Below are 22732 nucleotides of genomic sequence, written 5' to 3' on the forward strand. Positions count from 1 at the left end.
TTTTACCCATATATATATAGTAAAGGTGGCAATAAGGGTTGAGCCCGACAGGTCAACTCGCCAACCCACCAAAACGGGGCAGGTTGGGTTGAGGTTTTCAACCCACCAACCCACTTCAACCCGCCCCGCCTAGAAGTGGGTCAAAACGGGTTCAACCCGTCGGGTTATGATTTTTTTTTTTTTACAATTAGGTAGTATTTCATTTTTCATTAAATTTTTGTGATATCCAATTTATTTATTTTATCTTAATACTTCCAAGAAAAGATAAAGAATAAAAATTTTATTTATGACAAATGTTAACTATATATGGAGACAAATGAGTTCCTAAAGAATGTTTGACAAATATTAGTATACATTTAAAATTGAGACTGAAAAAAATAAAGGAAATGTGAAATAAGATAAAATAATATTAGAAAAATTTATAAAATATAATTTTTTTTAAAAATTTAATTATTATTTTTTTTTAATTGGCGGGTTTGTGGGTTGACCTACCAACCCGCTAACCCACCATAAAATAGGGTGGGTTTAATTTTTCAACCCATATTCAATGGCGGGCCAACCCGTCCCGCCACATTTTTGGCGGGTTGGTGGCGGGGCGGGGCGCGCCAACCCAAATTACCACCCCTAATATATAGATAAAATCATTTCTGCAGCCGCTTTATGTACAACAACATGTGTATGGTTATGATTCCCCACATTTAATGCTTTTATTCTTTGTATGGTTATGATTTCCCGCATTTAATGCTTTCGAGTATATATATGGCAAGTATTTGATTGTTGCACGTACAGCAGCTGCAGAAATGTAAATCTCATATATATATATATGGGGCAGGATCATCTTACACCGGTGTAAGAATAATAAGTCTTACACCAAATCTTAACCTTTGATTTTTTACATCTAACGGTTAAGATTTATTAGGTCTCACTCATTAATTAATTTTTAATTTCCAATAAATCTCAACCATTGGATGCACGGAAATCAATGGTTAAGATTTGGTGTAAGATTTATTATTCTTACACCGGTGTAAGTTGATCCTATCCCTATATATATATATATATATATATATATATATATATATAGGGTTCGTTTTTTCTGCAGTCACTACAAATAATTTATTTGCAGTCAGCTCAATACGATGTCATTTTAAGACGGAAATCATGTTATTTTTGTAATTTTAATTTATTTTAGGGTTATTATAGTCTTTATAATTATAATTTTCTAATTTTTCAATCCCAAAACGACGTCGTTTTGGGAATAAATGCAAATAACTTATATGCAGTAACCTATAAAGCACCGACACTTCAAAAATCATGAGGTGTCGTGTCCGACATTTCTCGACACTCCAACACTCCAATACTTGTTGCAAAGACTCAAAAAAGATTCAAAGGTTACGTTGCGTTGCATTTTGAGTTCCAACTATTAGATTCGTTAGATTATGATAACGATTTTATTGAGTTTAATACAAACATTTGAAATATATTATGTTTCTTTGCAAAATTTATGGGTATTATATTTATAAGTTTAGCTTTATTTTTTGTTAAATTATTGAATACTAAATATAATATACACTACATAAATTAAAAATATTATATAATATCAAAATGTGTCCTAACATGTCAAAATTTAATATTTTTTAGAATTAACGTGTTGGAGTGTCGTGTCGTGTCGTATCGTATCCCGTGTCAGTGTCGGTGCAACATAGGCAGTAACTGCAGAAATATTTTTCTGATATATATATATATATATATATATATATATATAGGTAAAATCATTTCTGCAGCCGCTTTACGTACAACATCGACAGGTGTATGGTTATGATTCCCCACATTTAATGCTTTCATCATTTATATGGTTATGACCCGCATTTAATGTTTTCACATATATATATATGGCAAATATTTGATTGTTGCACGTACAACAGCTACAGAAATGTAAACCTATATATATATGGGAAATGCTTTTCTCCTTTCACATGAGAAAAGATTTTATTCCTACACATACATCGACTTTCGTTCCAAGCTTTTGTTTTTGTTTTTACTTTTTTTTTTTAAATTGCTGGTCCTACTTTTTTGTCTCAGTAGAAGACAACTCTTCTCTCCTGTTAAAGGAGAAAAGTATTCCCTATATATATATATATGGTACGCTTTTTCTGCAGTCACTGCAAATAAGTTATCTGCAGTAAGTTCATATATATTTATATATATATGTGGGGTTTATATTTCTGCAGCTGTTGTACCTGCATCAATCAAATACTTGCCATATATATACTTAAAAGCATTAAATGCGAGGAATCATAACCATACAAAAGATGAAAGTATTAAATGTGGAAAATCATAACCATACACCTGTCGTTGTTGTACGTAAAGTGACTGCAGAAATGATTTTACCTATATATATATGGGAAATGTCTGTCTCCGGCGACAGAAAGGAGAACAACTCTCCTGCACACTCATCAGTAACAGTGTCTTCCCTTTTTCTTTTTTTTCTTTTTTGAAATCACGGGTCCCACCTAAAATTTGTCTCTGTTGGAGATTAATGTTTTTACCTGCTACAGAAGAAAAGATATTCCCTATATATATATATAATATTTCTACAGCTACTTTAGATAAGGTTATCTATAGCTATCCCAAAAACTACGTCATTTTGATTAATGAAGGGTGATTCTGTAATTTTAGGTGAATTAATGAAGGGTGTTTCAGTAAAATGTATATGATAAAAGAATAACAAAATTACAGAAATGTAGATAATCTTATCTAAAGTGATTGTAGAAATATTTACCCCTATATATATATATATGGGAAATGTCTGTCTCCGGCGACAGAAAGGAGAACAACTCTCCTGCACACTCATCAGTAACAGTGTCTGTCCCTTTTTCTTTTTTTTTTCTTTTTTGAAATCACGGGTCCCACCTAAAATTTGTCTCTGTTGGAGATTAATATTTTTACCTGCTACAGAAGAAAAGATATTCCCTATATATATATATATATATAATATTTCTACAGCTACTTTAGATAAGGTTATCTATAGCTATCCCAAAAACTACGTCATTTTGATTAATGAAGGGTGATTCTGTAATTTTAGGTGAATTAATGAAGGGTGTTTCAGTAAAATGTATATGATAAAAGAATAACAAAATTACAGAAATGTAGATAATCTTATCTAAAGTGATTGTAGAAATATTTACCCCTATATATATATATATATATATATATATATATATAGGTAGGATCCTTTGACACCGGTGTCAAATTTGAAGTTTGACACCACATCTGAGAGCCGTTAGATCGAAAAAGATCGATGGTATCACATGCTTACAAATCATAGTCGTTGATCTTTTTCGATCTAACGACTCTCAGATGAGGTGTCAAACTTCAAATTTGACACCGGTGTCAAAGGATCCTACCTCATATATATATATATATATATATATATATATATATATATATATATATATGCAATTTACGATATACTCTTTACCTTTAATTGATATACTAACTTGAGCGTTACAATTTTGCAGAGTTTAATTTAGGATTTTATAAGAGTTATGTTGTAGAAAAAATTATTGTGTAATGTTATAGAGATTCATTTTGCGTGCCGTAGTTTTTTATTTATTTTTTTGCTTCAAAAAATGTGGACCCTACAAAATATTGTGTGTGTAAGAAACTTTTTTGTGTCATGTTAAATGATAAATACAAACTCCTTTGATTTAACCATTAAGGCGGCCATAACTCATAATGACATTTTGATTATCGTGTTTTTTTTCTTTTTTTTTTCTTTTTTCCTGTATGCTAATTTGGGGTTTTTGTGGTCAAAGAAAGGGAAGTTGGTATACCTAATATTATTTTCCATTTTCGTTGTTATCCCCTTTACCTTTTTCTTCTTTTTTTCTTTTCTTTTTTGGGAATACTTTGTTCCTCTTTATCCTAATAAATACTCAACACAACCACTTCCTTTGTGTTGCTGTGGGAAAACAAATCGTTTGTTATGAAGCAGTCGCAGCTTGATGATTTATATTTTGTAACCCAAAAAAAAGTTGCAGAAATAAAGCAATACTATTTAATTTTGATTTATTTTATTACCAATGAGTTAACCTGGAAGAAAATCAGACAAAAATAGTTAAAATCAAGATTTTACATAAAATTAGAAGAGGGATAAAAGATCAAAACGTAAAAATATTGTAAAAATGTTTGAAATATTGATAAAATTATTTTGATGAAAAAAAATCGTAAAAACACAAAATCGTAACATGAAATTAAGATTTTAACTATCATAAATCAGACTTTCAAAATTTGACCAAAATAACATCTTCAATAACAAAGTGCAAACTTTACAGAGAACTTTCATACCAAAATACTTTTTAAACTTTAATATATGATTGGGTAATATTATTCTTTTGTTACAGCAGAATAGTATCACCTCGTATTTACCCAAAAAAAAAAAAAAAAATTAGTATCACCTTCCTGCATAGACATTTTATAAATGGGTTCCATAATAAATTTTTTCTCACCTTATTCTTTTTTCTCTAACAAGAAAGTGGTACTTAATAGAAGAATAATATTACCCAATATGATTATGTTCATTTCCGCATATTTGATAAACCACGTAAAAACTCAAATTGGTAAATAATGGATTTTTAATGAATTTATATCATATCTCTCTAATTATATTTTTTGGGAAAAAAGAAATTACTAGATTACTTGACGTTGATTCCAAATCAACTAATTTTTTTGTGTAATGGAATTTTTTTTGTGTAATGGAATTTTTATTTTGAGGAGTTGTGTAATATATTAATTTTTTTTATATAAAAAAAGAATTGAACACATAACTTAATACAAATTATCAAATCCCTTATAACTATACCAATTCTAATGGCTTAGTTGTGTAATAGTTACATTGTGAATTAAATGTTTTTTAATTTGAATGCAGGGATGTTTTGTTTGGGTTTACAGAAAAATAAAATAAATTGACAAAGAAGATTTTTTTAGATATTTAAATAATAGAATAAAATTAAGGAGATTTTATTTGGTTTTATACTCTTCGTTCTCTAATTTTTATTTCTTCTAAAATTAGGAATAAAGGATATAAAGAGATGAAAAAACTTGCGAAATTTTTTCTTCTTCTTTGATTCTACATTTTAGTGTGGTTGATATAATAGCTATGTGATAACAATAAACTTATAATTATTGTCATTCAATTCATTTTGTTAAAGTTTTTTGAAAATGGAATAAAATTTTTCTTCCATCTCATAATTGAATAACTAAAGAACAAGACGGAAATAGTTTTCAAAAAAAAAAAAAAAAAAGAACAAGAAGAAAATTTTATTTTATCTCATTCTACTTCATTTCGGAAATAATAGTCTCATGTTGCATAAGAGAATTATCTTATGTCATATACTCATAGAATTTTGTTCCAATATTTTCTTATCTTTTTCTTTTTATATTGTGGACCCCATATATTCGTATCACTCACATGCGAGTATTATCTCATGTAACATGATATTAGTAAACCCCTTTCATTATATATGATCATTCCATTACATTTTTTTATATAAAATATTCAAAAAAATAAGCAAACAAGTATTTTCATTTGATAATTTCTTTTTCAATTCAGTAGGGTTGGAAGTTGAAAGTTGAAATGGTGGAAAAAGAAAAATGAGCATGTCTAAGCTCAATTATCTTATTTTCCCCCTACAAGATATATAAGGACGGGGGAATATATTTTCTGGTACTAAAAGTTTTTATAGAAGAAATCCTATCCGTTTATTGTGATAAAAAATCTGACCAAATAAATATGTGTTTAACTTGACATGGCATAACAGGCAGCATCCAAGAGAAATTTAATAGTGGAGTACAATAACCAAGAAAAGTTAAATTAAAAACAATCTAAAGGAGGGTTTTCATTTCTTCATGGTTTCAGATTGAAGGATCCATAAATTAAACTAAATAGTCCATACTGCCGGCCATGCAAAGAAATAAATTATAGATGGAAATATGTAATGGAACAGAGCAAGGTCGTCATCCCTGATGCAACAACACAGACCAATTCATATTCAATATTAACACTTCAACGTGTTTGTGGTGACTACAATTCTACAAACAACACCGGATCTCATAGGGTTTTGACAATCACAATTCACAAACAACCAGTGTGGTCAATGGTTTTGACTATTAAAATTTCTTCAAAGTATCATATTCATATAATTTCCTACACAAGGGAAAACTATTTCAATTTTCAGTTGTAATCGTAATAACAGAAAAAAATGTTTAAAAAGTTAAAAATGATTGTATTTGTATGGAAGTAATTAAAATTGTAGATTTAACGTTTCATGTATTTCCCCATTTGAGTATTGAATAATAATATTGCCATTAATGCTTAAAATCTTTTGATTGTTTGACTTACTTTTTTTTATATATAAAAAAATACATTATATCCTTATATTATTAGGGGTACGAAACTAATATTTGAATGAAGAATTGAGATTATTCTTCTCTATCATTATTTTATTTAAACTTAAATCATACCACTACAAAAAGATTCTAAACTTAAAAATTCAGATTTACTTTTTATTTAAATTACCTTGCTTATTGTGAATATTATATCTCTATAAATTATGGAATTGGTCATATGAGTTTTTGAACCTAAAATAGATCAATAGTAAACCTTTTTATACATGTCCATTGTGGAAGGTAAACAGCTACTGCTGTGCATGGGTCAGGTCGGGTCAAATTTTTGTGCCAACTCGATCCAACTTGATTTTTGTAGGTCAGGTATTTTGATCCAACCCACTTTAATTTGATCCAAGGCAGGTCTGACTTGGTTTGAATCTTTTTGAACTAGTTCCGAACCGGGTTGGATCTGACTTGACTTGGTTTCTGAAGTGTGTCTGACTTGATTTCTGAAGTGGTTCAAATCTGACCTGACCCGTTTTTGACTTGGTTTTGTCACAAAATTTCGTCGAAATTTCTACGTTGCAAACGACAAAAATTTTGTCACAAAATTATTTTTTCGTCGGAATACTTTTTCTCGAAAAGCGACGAAATTTTTTCTCTAATGAAAAATTTTACAAAAATAAATTTTCTATAGAAATTTAATTTCCGTCAAAAGTTTTGACGAAAATGATTTCCTCCATCAAATGTTTTAAACGAAAAAAGAATTCAGTCAAAAATTTTGACGGAAAGTTTTTCGTTCAAAATTTCGATGAGAATGTGTTCTAACGAAAATTTCGACGGAAATTGTTTTGAGAGAAATGTTTAATTCGAAACTTTCGACGAAATTTAGATTCTCTAAAGAAATTTTGACAGAATATTTTTTCCATCAAAATTTTTTATCGAAATATTTTTTGTAACGAAAATTTCGACGGAAATTATTTTGAGGGAAATGTTTAATTCGAAACTTTCGACGAAATTTAGATTCTCTAAAGAAATTTTGATAGAATATTCTTTTCATCAAAAAATTTTATCGAAATCTTTTTTGTCAAAAAATTTTATGAAATTTTTTGACAGAAATATGTTCTATTGAAAATTTTGATGGAAATATTTTTAATCAAAAAATTTGACGAAAATATTTAGTCAAAAATTTTCGATGAAAATGTGTTTCGTTAAAAATTTCGACGAAATTTTTTTTTTGTCAAAAAATTTAACGAAAATGTTTCCGTCAAAAAATTTCACTGAAATTTGAATTTTGTAAAGAATTTTGATGAAATTTTTTTCCGTCAAAAAATTTCTATGGAAATGTTTTTCGTCGGAATTTTTGATGAATATGTTCTTTTGGGAAATATTTTGACGAAATTTAGATTCCGTAAAACATTCTGACAAAAAAAATTTCCATCAAATTTTTTTACAGAAATATTTTTAGTCACAAATTTTGATGGAAATATTTTCTGTAAACAATTTTGACGTAATTTTTTTACGTGAAAACTTTTCTTTTAATGTAATTGTGATTTTTTTTTTCACATAATGGATATGGGTCAATGAGTCCTTATTAAAATAAGTCATGTCTAAAACTGACCCAAATAAAAATGAGTCAGTATTTAAACCAGTTCAAAAAATAGGTATTAGATCAGAACAAAGTGAAATAGTTTTTTGCACGCAGCCGTAGGTGAGTAGGTACTAAATGAATCTTAAGGTAAAGATTAATTATAGGATGATGAGACAAACTATTAGTATTTTATTTGACTTTATTATAGAAGTATTGACATTGTAGTTGGAACAAATGTAATAGTGATGTGTATTCCTATATGATGATAAGTTTCTATGATGATGTAGGGGTTAGTTTTTTTTTTTGTGTGAAAGTAGTTATAGTGGTACCTAACTCTGTTCTAATTTCTAAATTAAAATGTCCAAGAATAATTTTTTTATTGAATTGAACGTTAACCAATGCCTGTTAATGTAAAGATTAATTAGACCAATAAATTACACTCTTTAAAACCTCAGTAACAATTATTAGGAATTAACATTTGATTATCTACTCTCTCTTTTTTCTCTGTTTTGTTTTGTTGTAACTTGTAAAAGGAGAGTGTTGAATTTGAAGCTTTTCTTCTTCTTCTTCTTCCTCTGCCCCACTATTCTTTCCTTCACATATTTTCCTTTTCCTTCCTTCAATTTCACTGTTCTTGTCTTCGCCTTCAATCATTCCAATCTTCTCTTTCATCCCTTTTCTTTATTATCTTCCATTGCCGATTCCGATTCGGTACACACTGTTTTCCTTTCCTTTCTTTTCTTTTCTTTTTTTCCCGAGAAAATTAGAGTGTTCCAGTTCTGGTTTCTCCTTATTGATCGTCACAACCTCTTCCAATAACTCAACCCCAGCGATAATAAATTTTCTGGGTTTCTTTGTTTTTGGGAAAATCAAAAGTGTGAGAAAAAAAAAAAGACTTTTATTTTGGGTTTTGGATACTTTCCTCCGTTTTCTCAGTGACCAAACGGAGGAGAAGATAGTTGTTAAAAAGATTGGAAAATGCTGGGGACTGCACTGCAGTTTGGGGGTGTTCGTAGTGAGGATCGGTTTTACATTCCGGTGAAGGCAAGGAAGAACCAGAACCAGCGTAAACAAGCTCAGAGAGCCAAGAATGGCGAAAATGAAAGTGAAAATTCAACTCCAAAGAACAAGCTTGATGTTTCTGAGGATAACGAATCTTTGTACTCCTCAACAAAACCAACTCTTTGTCCTTCTGTGGAGTCTGTTAGTAATATTGATAGGTTCTTGGAGTCCACAACACCGTTAGTCCCAGCTCAGTATTTCTCTAAGGTTGATCTAATTCCATCTTTCCTTTTCCTTTTATTCTTCAACCCATAATTTTACTCTTTTATGGGTTGTTTTAAAAATGCTGAAACACTTGTTGCAAATGTATTTTCTTTTGAGTGTTGATTGTTTTCATCTGGTCTGGTTTTGAATATATAACTGCTGACAAGTTTAGGACATATAATTTTCATGACTTTCACCCTTTTTCATTCAGCTACATACTTAGTTATAATTAGACGGGTACAAAGTTTGTTTCTCGGTATTCTTGTTATCACTGTATGGTTTATGACTCCTTTTTTATTTTTTGTTGTGGGTGTAGACAACAATGAGGGGTTGGAAGACTTGTGATGTCGAGTATCAGTCTTACTTCACCCTGAATGATCTCTGGGAATCCTTTAAGGAATGGAGTGCATACGGAGCAGGAGTCCCTTTGCTACTTGATCAAAGTGAATCTGTTGTTCAATATTATGTTCCATATTTGTCAGCTATTCAACTATATGGTCAAACTGCTGAGAAGTCCAGTGCCAAACCAAGGTATTGGCATTTAACATGTAGAATCATTCTTTTTATATGTGCATGAGAATTGGTAACTTTGAGACAACACGAACCACTAGAAACATGGTAGAGTTGTTGATAGATGCAGCTTTTCTGCTCTGTCTCTCTGTAATTTGTTTGATTTATACTTCTATTTATATATATATATGGTAAATTAGTTAAATGGATTTTAAGTGGTATTGGATTATGCTTTATGAGTGCGGATTGAAAGGTGAAAAGAAAAAGTGAAAAGTAAATGAAAGAGAAATACACATATGGTTTTAGTCTTTATAAATTTATGCTTGCCATAGACATTGAAACTGCAAGAGTTCAAAATGGTGAAAATGAGGAAGATGATATTATTAACTGTTTATAATAGAAAATGAGATGGTTTGACTCTTTTTTTTTGTTTTCAATTGACATTTGTTTACCCTTAAGAGGAATGTTACGATTACTAGTATCTACTTTTATACATGTAACTTGGGGTTTTGTAAAAGAAATGTGTAAAACATTCAAATATATTAGTTTATAAATTATAACCATTTCATTTTGATCTGTTCTGTAAATCTTTCTTAATTTTCACTTCTCTTCCTATGATTTTTGGACTAATTAAGCATCGATTCTGATCCTCCTACTTTTCCCTCCTAACAAAGAAGAATGAATAGCATTAGTCATGTGATTTTAGGATTTTACTCATGGATTAAATGTCTAATTCTACTTAAGATTACTTTTGGGGAGAAGTGTTTGGGATTGTGCTTTAAAGTTTAAAGCACTGAATTTGTTGAAGTCATTCTTTCACGAAGTGATTTCATGCTTTTACTTTCCAACCATTTTAGGCGGAATTTAAGACAAAGTTACTAAGGTTACTGATATTAGTGATATACACACACACACACACAACACTTAGTTAATAGTCATTGATCCTGAACTTCTTCATGTAAAAATATTCTACTTATTATGTGTGAGATCTATCTTTTGCTTATATTTTTATGTGCTTGCGTTTGTTTCCCTTCTTTTGGTGACTTATTCAATGTCCAAGCTGTTAATGAAGGACATGTTTCTGTTGTAATGAAGTCATATTCGTGTGTAGCAGATTTGTTGGGTTACAACATTGCAAGTTGCTTTTTAAATTAGATTTTGTGAGTTTCAAGTGACAGTATTCAGTAGCACTATTATTAATTGATGAGTTAATGTGTTAAGTGGTTGGAGAGTCACTAAAGTTTGACACTGTAATTGGTTAGTGGCAGTTTGCAGCACCTCATGTTTTGATTTTATTTTAACTGCTAGATATGATTGGTTGAAAAAGATCGGCTGTCAGCTGGAAGAGTGAATAAAATTTTTATGGGTTTTGAGGTAATTGAAGGCACAGTATTTGAGGGTATTGAGAGTTCTCTTCGTATATTTGATATGATTCCTTGTAATGCTTCATCTGTTCTCTTATGTAATGTGTATGGTAGAAGTAAAACAGGAGAAATAAAACTGAACTAGAAGAGTGCAGGTAAGTGATGTATCTAGATGCGTGTTGTGTCTGATATCTTTATCAAATCTCACTTCTTCCTCTGCATTCTATCCATATTTCACCCTTACCAAGCACACTTCAAAATTTAAAAATATAAATTTATTGTTCTAATTTGGTCCTCATGTACTATCAATTGATTTTGACTTTTTATGGACTAGTGATTCATTTTAGATCTCAATATATTGGATTTTTTTTTCTTACCTTATTTTATTCTTTCTTTATTCTCTCTCTCTCTCTGGCTACTGATTCCTGTACGCAGTCATTGTAATTGTGAATTTACTTTCTATTTTGTGATATGTTAACTCATTGTGCCCCACTTTTATGCAATTATAAACCACAAGCATTACAAAAGTAATTGCTATTATGCTTTAGCCTGTAGCCAACCAGATCTGGTTTTCTTATGTCATTAGGTATACCAGTGAAGATAGTGATGGTGATTACTACAGAGATTCATGTAGTGAAGGAAGCAGTGATTATGAATATGGAAAAAGGATTGAACGTTTTATAGCACATAGAAGAAGTCAATATGTGACAGGTGGTGCCTCTTTTCAAATGAGCAGGCTGTCTATGCATGATAAACACAATACTGTGCAAGAAGGCTTTTCTAGTGATGACAGTGAAACTGGGAATCCTCAAGATCTGCTTTTTGAGTATTTGGAACAAGATCCTCCTCATAACCGTGAACCGCTGACTGACAAGGCAATTACTGCTCTTAATTAATGTGTGTCTTATTTACCCTTGATCTGAACAGTCCATCTTATACTTTATAATATTTGGACAGATATTAGATCTTGCACACCACTATCCTGCCCTCAGGTCATTGAGAAGTTGTGATTTACTGCCAGGCAGTTGGATGTCTGTGGCATGGTGATCTATTGCTTAACTTCTTTCCTTTTTTTCCTTTTTTTTCTTTTTGTTAATTTTTTTTTTTTTTTTTGCAAGATTGATTTGATCTAATGCTTTAATGCTGTATTTTTCTTTAAGTGAATTAACATATTTTTATGTCATTTTCTAGGTATCCTATATATCGAATACCCACAGGTCCAACATTAAAACATTTAGATACCTGCTTTCTAACATACCATACCCTCCACACACCCTTGACAGGTAATTATGGAACTTCAAACCTACGTTTGATCTGCAGTGGCATCTTAGCTATACAGCACTCATTTTGGCTCAATATTGTTAGATTAGATGTACTTGTGCATATTTAGATTATTTCCTTCTAGTAAACCCCTATTTTTTTCCTCCAAAGATACAAGCGTCATTACTTTGGTCTTTGAAAGATATTTGTCATCAATTTAGCCCTCAACAATGCAACGTGTGACCAATTTAGTCCTCCAAAAGATTTTTAACAATAGTTTGGTCCTCAATAATGCAAAGTGTCATCAATTTAGTCTCTCAATCATGCAAAATATTATCCATAAATTAGGACTCCATTACTCTCATTTCTCCTTGACTTTCAAAGAAGGATCGGTTTGATGATACTTTGCATGATTAAGTGACTAAATTGATGACAAATTTTTTATGAGTACTAAAGTCATGATGACTGTATCTTTGGAGGACAAAAATTGGGGTTAACTCTTTCCTTTTCCCCTTTAATATCTGTCAGAAATAGAACATTTTAAAAATAATATTCCCTTTGTCAACTAATATGAAAGATGGGAATCTGTTCCAATAGCATGTATTCAGTGAATTGCGTTTCTAATCTTTCACTTGACTTTTTTATCTCTAAAGAGTAATAGGAGCTTCCTCAAATCACTCTTATAAATGCAGATATCATATTCTTCTTTATGTTTTTGTGTATGTGTGTGTTTTGCATTGAAATAAGTGCTATAAATTCTGTCTGCTTAAAGAGCGAGGTGGATATTTTTTCTTTCTGCTCTAATTATGTCAAGACCAATTCTAGAAATTGTAGATTATCAGGAGGCTTTGATGCTATGCAGATTGGATTTTCTTCTTAGCATTTAAGTTTTACCAATGTTTTGACCAAAATGTGATCTGAACTTGGTATTGGTCACTTGTACTACGCTCAAGTTCTTTCTTACCGAGCTTCTTCAAGCTAGCTTACAGCTTGTACTTTTAAGTTTTAACTTATTTATCAAGAGTACCTTAGTACATGTTCCTTTTTTTGGATATCATCTTTTGGGAAAATCTAGATACACATACTTTACAACTGCATTGCTCACACCTGCACAGGTGGCAGCATCTGAGGGCAGTTCTGCAGAACTTCTGTCTGAACTGGCAGTATCCTGCTGTCAACTGTGCAGCTGAGAACAGAATGAATGCAAGTGATTTGTAACTTCAATTTTTTAATCTTTCAGTGAAGGATGATTTGATAGAAGCATGATACTCTGGGAAAACCATATTGTGATTTGAAATTGACAAATATGGAAAAACAGAAACTGCTTCTAATAACGCATTACTCAACTTGCTGGTTGATGTTATCTCATCTGTTATGGAAAAATAATGCTTTCTTTCAAAAACGTGAAATGCAATGTCTATTTGATGCAATATGGACTAATTGATTTTCAAAATATTTCTTTTGATTACAATTTGCAGGAAGTGGTCGTACTCAGGCTCCAACACTGGTTTATCCCAGTGAGGTGGATGGGATACCAAAGATTATCATACCTACTTTTGCAATGGCTTCCTATAAGTTAAAGGGATCTATTTTGATGAAAAAAGGAGTTAGTGAGAGTCAACTAGTGAATTCCCTCTTGCAGACTGCTGATAACTGGTTAAGGCTAGTTCAGGTGAATCACCCTGATTATCAGTTCTTTAAATCACATGGCACGCACCTCAGATGAACTGAATGAGATGACATGTCAGTTCCATCCTCTTGGGTAAAACTAAGACTTAAATTCTGCGTTCATTGCTTGGTGCAAACTTGATAAAAAGTCCAACATCTGTAGAGATTGTGTTTGGCGTGGGGACTGCTAAACATGCCTAAGCAGCACAAAGATGAAGCTGATCTCAAGCGAAGAATTCATAGAGATTGCTAAAGTGAAAATGACAAAAAATAAAATAAAATAAGTTGTTTAATATGAGGGAAAAACTATCAGATAAGTGGAGGGCCTTAATGAAAAGGGAGAAAAGATAGATATAAAAAGTGGCTATGGCAAACAGGTTCACTGGGAGGATATGTGGGATTAAGCCAGACTGTACAAGCCTTTTCAGTTCAATAATGGTTGAGACCCCTTTAATTTTAAGACATGAATATTTACAGATATTGATGTTGTGATTTAGAAGATACTCAGATTGCAGTGTACCAAGGCCCAATTTTTCTGAGGATTATCATGTTGCTCTGGTGAGAGGCGAGGAGATGGCACTGTACAATATTTTGTAGTTTTTAAAAATAGTGTTACACTCTTAAGATGTTAATCGTTTGGGATGCCTAGTGGGGGATAAGCATATGTTGTTGTTGTTGTTGTTGTTGTTGTTGTACTCTTAAGATGTTAATAATTAGCTCGATGAAGGTGGGAGTATTTTGTTGAGAACTATATACATCGTTGAGAAAAGCTATATTGTTAGTTGATATCTTACAAAGTGCATTGCTCATAGGAAAATGCTAATCTCATAACTAAAGGGAATATAAATACTCATCCAGCAAGAGAAGTATAATCCTATATTTTTATTTTTATTTTTAAAAAGTTAAACAGTACATTTTTTCATAAACAAACCCTTTTGTTTATTTCTCAATAATTTCTCCCCACTTATAAACCAGTGCTATGTACAAGTTTTAACAGTTTATTTTTGCTTTTAGAGATTCAATTATACCTTGGGGTGAAAGAACAGAAATAATAATAATAATAATAAATGAGAAACAAAATTACAAAAAGGAGAAACAGTCAACAAGGGGTGACATAGCGATCTTGGCATAGTTGTGTATAAATATAGAGTGTTATTAATTTCATGTTAAAAGATATAAGTTATCTTATGTCATAGAGACAAATATATGGGTCCTACCATTTGAAAAAAAAAAGTTGCATAATTATCGAAAAATGTGTAAAAGAGAAAATTAATTTTATATAATATCAGAATAGTTTTTTTCATAAATATATGTTCAATATTGCGTATTATGCGATGAATTTATAATCTATTAATGTTAATAATAGGTTAATATTGTGATTCTGGTTCATCAGGTAATACATATAATTTTCTTAAAACATTATAATTCATTCCGGTCTTTTCCTTTGTCATTTCATAGGAGGATAAGTTAATTAAAATTTGAATTTTCCTTTTTTTAAAAAAAGGAAAAGAAAAAAACTTAGATCTTGAAACCCGGGGCCCACTTTTTTTCTACGAGTGAGATCAATGGACGAAAATAAATAATAAAATAAAACCCTTGGGTCAGGAGAAAATAAATAAAACAAAATATTAAAAATAGGCAGAAAAGAAGAAAGTAGCCGTTGGGTTAGGGGTCCCCTTCCCCTGCTCAAAATTCAAAGGACACAACAACAACACTCACCCCTAATCTGTTTTGATTCAAAGGAACAAGACGCTCTCCTTCTTCCCGTTTTCTCTCTTTACATTCACGCCCTAATCTGCACCTTCACCTTCTTCTTCTTCTTCTTCTTACTGTGGATCGGATCTGAGTTAAAGAAGAAGTTATTAAACAAACTGGTGATCCACGTGATTAGCTTATTCTGTTTCCTTATTTGTGTGCATTCATGAGCTTTCCAATTTTATCACGCTCACCTTGGCAATTTCCATTTCTGTAATCTTTTACTCACTCACTTTCCTTTCTTTCTTTTTTTCTTTTTTTTTAAAGTTCTGGTTTGTTCATGATCGCTGAATCGGTTAATTCACATTACGACAAAATTTTCTTTTTCTGAGTTAATTAGTGCCTCGTCATCACTTAGTCTGTTATTGTTTTTTTGGAATCTTGTCTTTGATATCGACTGAGGAAGGGCTTAGCATCCAAAGCATTTGAAATTTTTTGAATCTATAACTTTGATACAATTCATGTTACAGCACTGGGAATCTATAACTTTGATGGGAATTAGTTTCTTTTAATCTCACGTCAATGCTAATGTTGAACAATAGTTAGGACTCAGGTAGATGACTGTCTAAGAAATATACAGAAGAGAATGTCAGAGAGCCATGTATAAATTGTTTTTATAATAATTATTATTATTTATAGAAAGTATTTCAAGAAATTTACCCCCTACTTTGCGTAAAATTCTGGTACTTTGGTTACTTGTATATAGTTGCTCAAAATGGGCTTTATCTATTAGAAAAGCCTGCATAAATTTTTTGGATTATGGCATGCTTAATTAATTAATATGATACATATAAAAGTGGGGGATAAGATCTAAACTTGATCTAGCAGAAGGCATGTGGAAGATTTTAGCTGAATTTTGTTCTCTTAAATCTTCTTTTAAGCGGGGGCAAGGATCTGGGATGTTCTAATCATTTAAAATTGGATAACAAAAAATGGTGAATTATTGGTGCTTAGTAGTCAAAGAAGCTCAATTATTGCCTGCAGGGGTTCACAATCATTGCTGTTCACTTTTGACTTTGCTTCACTTCTAGCTCCTAGAATAGAAGATGACTGTCAGAACACCAAATTCAAAGATAGATAGAAGCCCCGTGTCTACCCCAGGAGGGCCAAGAGCTAGGGAAGAGAAGATCGTGGTAACAGTAAGGTTAAGGCCTTTGAACAAAAGGGAGCATTTGGCTAAAGATCAGGTGGCATGGGATTGCCTTGATGATCATATGATCGTGTATAAACCACCAGCACATGAACATGCACCTCAACCAACCTCTTTTACTTTTGGTATCAAATCCTGACTAGTTTTCTTGCTCATTTATCAATTCAAAGTTCCATTTTTCTTATTTTTTTTAATATCAGCAATTCCTTTTGTGAGAGATAATTTCATCAGATTTTAAATATTTTTTCATGTTACTTTTCTCTGTGCAGATAAAGTTTTTGGTCCTGCTTGTTTGACTGAGACAGTATATGATGGAGGAGTTAAGAATGTTGCATTGTCTGCATTGATGGGCATTAATGGTACTGTATATATTTGAACTGTTTGAACCAATTCTCATTAAAGCAGCTGTTTGGTGGAGGTGTAATAATGTTTTTTATTTTAATCTCTAACATACGCTTGATCCAAGAGCACTTTGCGCTTGAAGTGTGAACAATGAAGGTGTCAAGAATTAAACTTCCGACCATATTGTCATATGGTTTTGGTACTATGTTAAGCAGGAACTATCCTTATGGTTTGTGTTTCTGCATTGCACAATGATTGCGTATTTATTTTATTGCAGCAACTATTTTTGCTTATGGACAAACTAGCAGTGGAAAGACATACACAATGAGAGGCATAACAGAGAAGGCTGTCAATGATGTATATAAGCATATAATAAGTGTAAGTTTTGCCTAGACTGCCTGCCATATAGCTAGTAGTCAACATTGGTTGGAGATTTTGATTCTTAATTTATTGAAATAATGCTCCGTTCAGTTATTCTCACTCATGGAATCCATGATTAGATATGATTTGGAAAGTTATTCAAATTCAATTAAAACTAATATTTTCACGGTTGCAGACCCCAGAGAGAGATTTCACCATAAAAATATCTGGACTTGAAATATACAATGAGAATGTTAGGGATTTGTTGAATTTGGAATCTGGTCGCAATCTGAAGCTTCTAGATGATCCCGAGGTAATCTTTGAAATGCCTTTTCAGATCTTATTTAAATAGATCGGTTTCAGAATAGATTAGGTCTCCTAATTCATTGAATTAATTTTCTCCTCATTAGTTTTCTTTTGAGCTTGCAATTTAATAGCTTACTTTCACTGAAAATCTAAGTTGATATTTTAATCACCTGCATATAGAAAGGTACTGTGGTCGAGAAATTAGTGGAAGAAACAGCGAATGATGACAAGCATTTGAGACATTTGATCTCTATTTGTGAAGGTAAGAAAACCACCTTACCTTGGCTTACATTTTAACACATGTTTTCGAGTTAATGACTTTCTTTTGTTTGGTAGCTCAAAGGCAGGTTGGTGAAACTGCTCTAAATGATAACAGCTCACGGTCTCACCAGATAATAAGACTGGTTAGTTTTACTACATTTAATCCTCTTTTCTTCTTTATCAACACTCAACTAATAATGGGGTATATGGAAACATCTTTATTTTCCTTTTGTTATATATATTGCAGACAATTCAAAGTACACTTCGTGAAAATTCAGATTGTGTGAGATCTTTGGTTGCAACTCTGGTAAATTGAAGTTTCATACTTATTTACTTCTAATTGCATACCTTATTCTTCATTGACAATAAAAAACTCACGTCAATGGCTGCAGAACTTCGTTGATCTGGCTGGAAGTGAGAGGACTGCACAGACACAAGCAGATGGCACTAGACTCAGAGAAGGCTGCCATATTAATCTTAGTCTGATGACTCTTACCACTGTGATCAGGAAGCTTAGGTCATAATCGATATTTACTCTTTTATGAGACAGTTTTGTCAGTTTTCTGGCCTTTAGTAGTCTCCGTGTCCTTTTCAATTCTCAGCAAATCCTGTCCTTCAATTCACAGAAATCACCTTTGAAATTGGAAAACAATAAAGAAAATATCTTTCTACCATTTTTCCATTTGCTTAAGCTGATGACCATTTTCTTACATGACTATATATGTGTCTCTATATATATGCATGTGCGCATGCATGCGTAATATAGAATCACTTTTTGATGCTAATTTTTTTTTATCAGCTTGCATATTATCGTTAACTGAAGATAAATACAGATTAAATAGTATCATTAATTGACTTTTACTTTAATTAATTGGAATTAAGGCCTAATAGTTTATCAGAGGCAAACAGAATGTGATGTGCTTTCTTCTGACAGCTTGTATTCATATAATCATATGCAGTGTTGGAAAAAGAAATGGTCATATACCTTACAGAGATTCAAAGCTCACACGTATACTGCAGCACTCCCTTGGTGGGAATGCACGCACTGCCATCATTTGTACTCTGAGTCCAGCACTAAGCCATGTAGAACAATCGCGAAACACTCTCTTCTTTGCTACCCGGGCAAAGGAAGTAACAAATAATGCTCAAGTTAACATGGTAACTAGTTCAAAATCACTTTGATTTTTTTTTTTTTTTTTCAAAATTACTAAAAAAATGTATCTATGCTATACAAAGCTTGTTTCAGACAAGCAGCTAGTTAAACATTTACAGAAGGAAGTAGCTAGGCTAGAGGCAGAGCTGCAAACTCCTGATCAATCAAGGGAAAAGGATTTCAAAATTCAGCAGGTAAGACTGATTATTAGGAACATGTATAATACCATAATACAGGATTATGTTCCCATTATACTGAATGTTGTTACCTTTGGAAAACTGTGATCTAATCCTACTATCTATGTTAAGGAATATTCTATTCTGTGCAGAATGCATCCCTAGAATTAGGCAGAGTTAATTGTATTTTCTAGTCAATTAGGAAATCCCAAAAAACATGGGATCTGTCATTAGTTTATTTCCTTTTTTGTCAAGGCTACTTTGTATAAATCTAACCTATGTGTATCTGAATTATCAGAAATAATATTTTCATATTCTCCGATTTCTGAGTTGACCTAATTATGTCCAGATGGAGATGGAAATTGAACAACTGAAAAACCAAAGAGATCTTGCAGAATCTCAGGCAGACGAGTTACGCAAGAAGCTTCAGGTGGACCAGCAGGTCTCAAATCCAGTTGAATCACCCCATTTATCAGTCATGAAGTGCCTCTCATACACTGGTGCACTATCATCACCAAAACCAGAGAGAGTAAGAAACAAAGCATTAAGGCAGTCGATGAGAAAATCATCTATGGCTCCTTTTACCCTTATGCATGAAATTCGCAAACTTGAGCAACTCCAGGAGCAACTGGGGGAAGAAGCTAATCGAGCTTTGGAAGTATTACAAAAGGAAGTAGCATATCATAGACTAGGTAACCAAGATGCAGCTGAGACAATTGCAAACCTGCAAGCTGAAATAAGGGAAATGTGTGTTGTTAGGTCTACACCCAAGGAAGTTGAAGTTGGAGGCATGGTTTCTGTAAACAAGAGTGTCAGTGCTAATCTCAAGGAAGAAATTACTCGACTTCATTCACAGGGAAGCACAATTGCAAATCTTGAGCAACAGCTTGAGAATGTTCAAAGGTCTATAGACAAGCTAGTGATGTCTCTCCCTAACAATTATCAACAGCTAAATGGTGCAGCATCGCCTAAGCAGAAAAAGGAACACAAAAAGAAAAGGTTGCTTCCTTTGGCTTCAAGTAATGCTGCCAATCTGCAAAATATTATAAGTTCTCCCTGCTCACCATTATCAGCTACACTGCAAGTTTTGGAATCTGATATTGAAAATAGAGCTCCTGAGAATGAAGATATTGTTTTGAGTGAGAATCTACCAGAGTCTGAGAAGGAGGAGACTCCATCAAAGAGTGAAGGTGGAGACGTTTCGTCCAAGGAAAACAATTCAGGTTATCAACGCTCTAGTTCAGTTAACATGAAGAAAATGCAGAAAATGTTTCAGAATGCAGCAGAGGAGAATGTAAGAAGTATAAGAGCATATGTCACGGAATTGAAGGAACGCGTTGCCAAATTGCAATACCAAAAGCAGTTACTTGTTTGCCAGGTATGAACTAAAAAATATTCCTGCATTGCCAGAATTCCTCACATTAGGTGCTGCCATTAGTTTTTCACTTATTTCCTTTCGTTTGCATTATATAGGTTCTTGAGCTTGAAGCAAATGAAGCAAGTGGCCACAATATAGAAAATGAGGAATATGCTTGTGAACTGGAGGAACCCCAAGTTTCATGGCAAATAACATTTAGAGAGCAGCGACAGCAGATAATTGAATTATGGGATGCTTGTTTTGTCTCCATAATTCATAGGACCCAATTTTATTTGTTGTTTAAGGGAGACCAAGCTGATCAAATATATATAGAAGTTGAGCTAAGGCGTTTGACGTGGTTGCAACAGCACTTAGCAGAAGTTGGGAATGTAACCCCAGCTCATTTTGGGGATGAACCAACTACCTCGTTGTCATCAAGGTTCTCTCTCTCTGTGTTTGTATTCTATATCAATCTATATTTATCTATTTTCCAACACTAAATGAAATTTATGAAAGGGATTTTTTTTTTATTGATTATAAATTTTATAATATACAGTATCACAGCCTTGAAACGAGAAAGAGAATTCCTTGGTAAGAGATTGACATCACGTTTCACGCCAGAGGAGAGGGATGCATTGTACATGAAGTGGGATGTCCCACTTGTTGGGAAGCAGAGGAGGATGCAATTCGTGAGCAAGCTCTGGACAGATCCTCAAGATCCCCATCATGTAAAGGAGAGTGCTGAAATAGTTGCAAAGCTTGTGGGCTTTTGTGAAGGAGGCAACATGTCAAAGGAGATGTTTGAACTGAATTTTGTGCTTCCAACTGATAAGAGGCCGTGGTTAATGGGCTGGAATCACATAACAAACTTTCTAAATTTGTAACAAATTATGTTTGATGTAAGTACCACTAAATCTTGTACATGGAAATTAATTTTGGTATTATGTATGATGTAAGGAACCATTATATTATTTTGGAGTTGGACAACGTTTTTCTCTCATTAGTATGCACCCAATACATAAACAGAGATACAGGTGATTCTTGCAAGCAATTCAATTTTGGCGACAATTTTGTTTTAATGACTGCAATTTCATATCTATTTTACGACCCTTGAAGGTCTAAACTTGCGTTCAATATGTACTTAAAAAAAAAAAACTTGCGTTCATTGAAGTGATGGCCATAAAATCACAAAAATTGAGAACTATTAAAATCCTTTTGAAGAAAATTGGACGATGTTCCACCTCAATAAATTATCACGCAAATTCCACCCATTGACTATGCTCTGGAAGAAAAAAAAAGAAATTTTTGCAAAAGTGGACGATGTTCATGGATGACAAGATGAAGTCCAATATACAGATAAAAGTCAAAAGAGCACATAGGAAAAGATACTTAAATACAATTTGCAACATTTTTACTATTTTTCGTACATATTTTTTAACCCTGTGAATCTGTCTTCTACCGTGAGATTTTGCAGTCTCACTTGTTTAGCTTACAAGTATTACTTGATAGTAAACAACGAGGGGTTGATAAGAAAAGTTAACTCTAATATCAAGGAACTCTTGAATTACTCCCAAATCAGGAATTCAGACCAAACTCCAAGTTAATTTCACCACTATATTTTTTACTATAAATTGCTACATCATTAATGATAATTTATGTGGTTTAAGTTCCAAAAGAAGTTAATAAAAGATGCTATATCTAATGGAGTATATCCAAGCAGTTGCTTTGATTGTATTAGTATAGTAAACATCAACTTGTGAAATAGCATCAATATTTGCATTGCACAAATTAACACATGAAATCAGTGTTCAAGTATTTGGGCTTCA

The 22732-nt window shown here is 32.2% G+C and overlaps 2 protein-coding genes across 2 annotated transcripts; both read left to right on the forward strand.

Moving 5' to 3' along the window:
- Positions 1–8570: 8570 nt before the first annotated feature.
- Positions 8571–14774, forward strand: LOC133316123 (uncharacterized). Its single transcript, XM_061517837.1, has 6 exons — positions 8571–9247; positions 9561–9775; positions 11705–11993; positions 12076–12161; positions 12310–12401; positions 13857–14774. Exons 1-6 carry the CDS (start codon positions 8957–8959, stop codon positions 14102–14104), a joined length of 1221 nt encoding a protein of 406 aa, XP_061373821.1. The 5' UTR covers positions 8571–8956; the 3' UTR covers positions 14105–14774.
- Positions 14775–15835: 1061 nt separating this feature from the next.
- Positions 15836–21790, forward strand: LOC133316114 (kinesin-like protein NACK1). Its single transcript, XM_061517825.1, has 14 exons — positions 15836–15920; positions 16786–17076; positions 17221–17310; positions 17571–17671; positions 17850–17966; positions 18140–18221; positions 18296–18363; positions 18468–18527; positions 18613–18737; positions 19180–19378; positions 19457–19567; positions 19899–20927; positions 21023–21345; positions 21463–21790. The coding sequence occupies exons 2-14, from the start codon at positions 16848–16850 to the stop codon at positions 21788–21790; spliced, it is 2862 nt and encodes a 953-aa protein (XP_061373809.1). The 5' UTR covers positions 15836–15920; positions 16786–16847.
- Positions 21791–22732: the final 942 nt, after the last annotated feature.

Source organism: Gastrolobium bilobum, unplaced genomic scaffold (genome assembly GCF_033153095.1).
Source record: "Gastrolobium bilobum isolate Gb01-03AN ecotype WA unplaced genomic scaffold, APGP_CSIRO_Gbil_v1 utg26468, whole genome shotgun sequence".
In the NCBI taxonomy this organism is placed as follows: Eukaryota; Viridiplantae; Streptophyta; class Magnoliopsida; order Fabales; family Fabaceae; genus Gastrolobium; species Gastrolobium bilobum.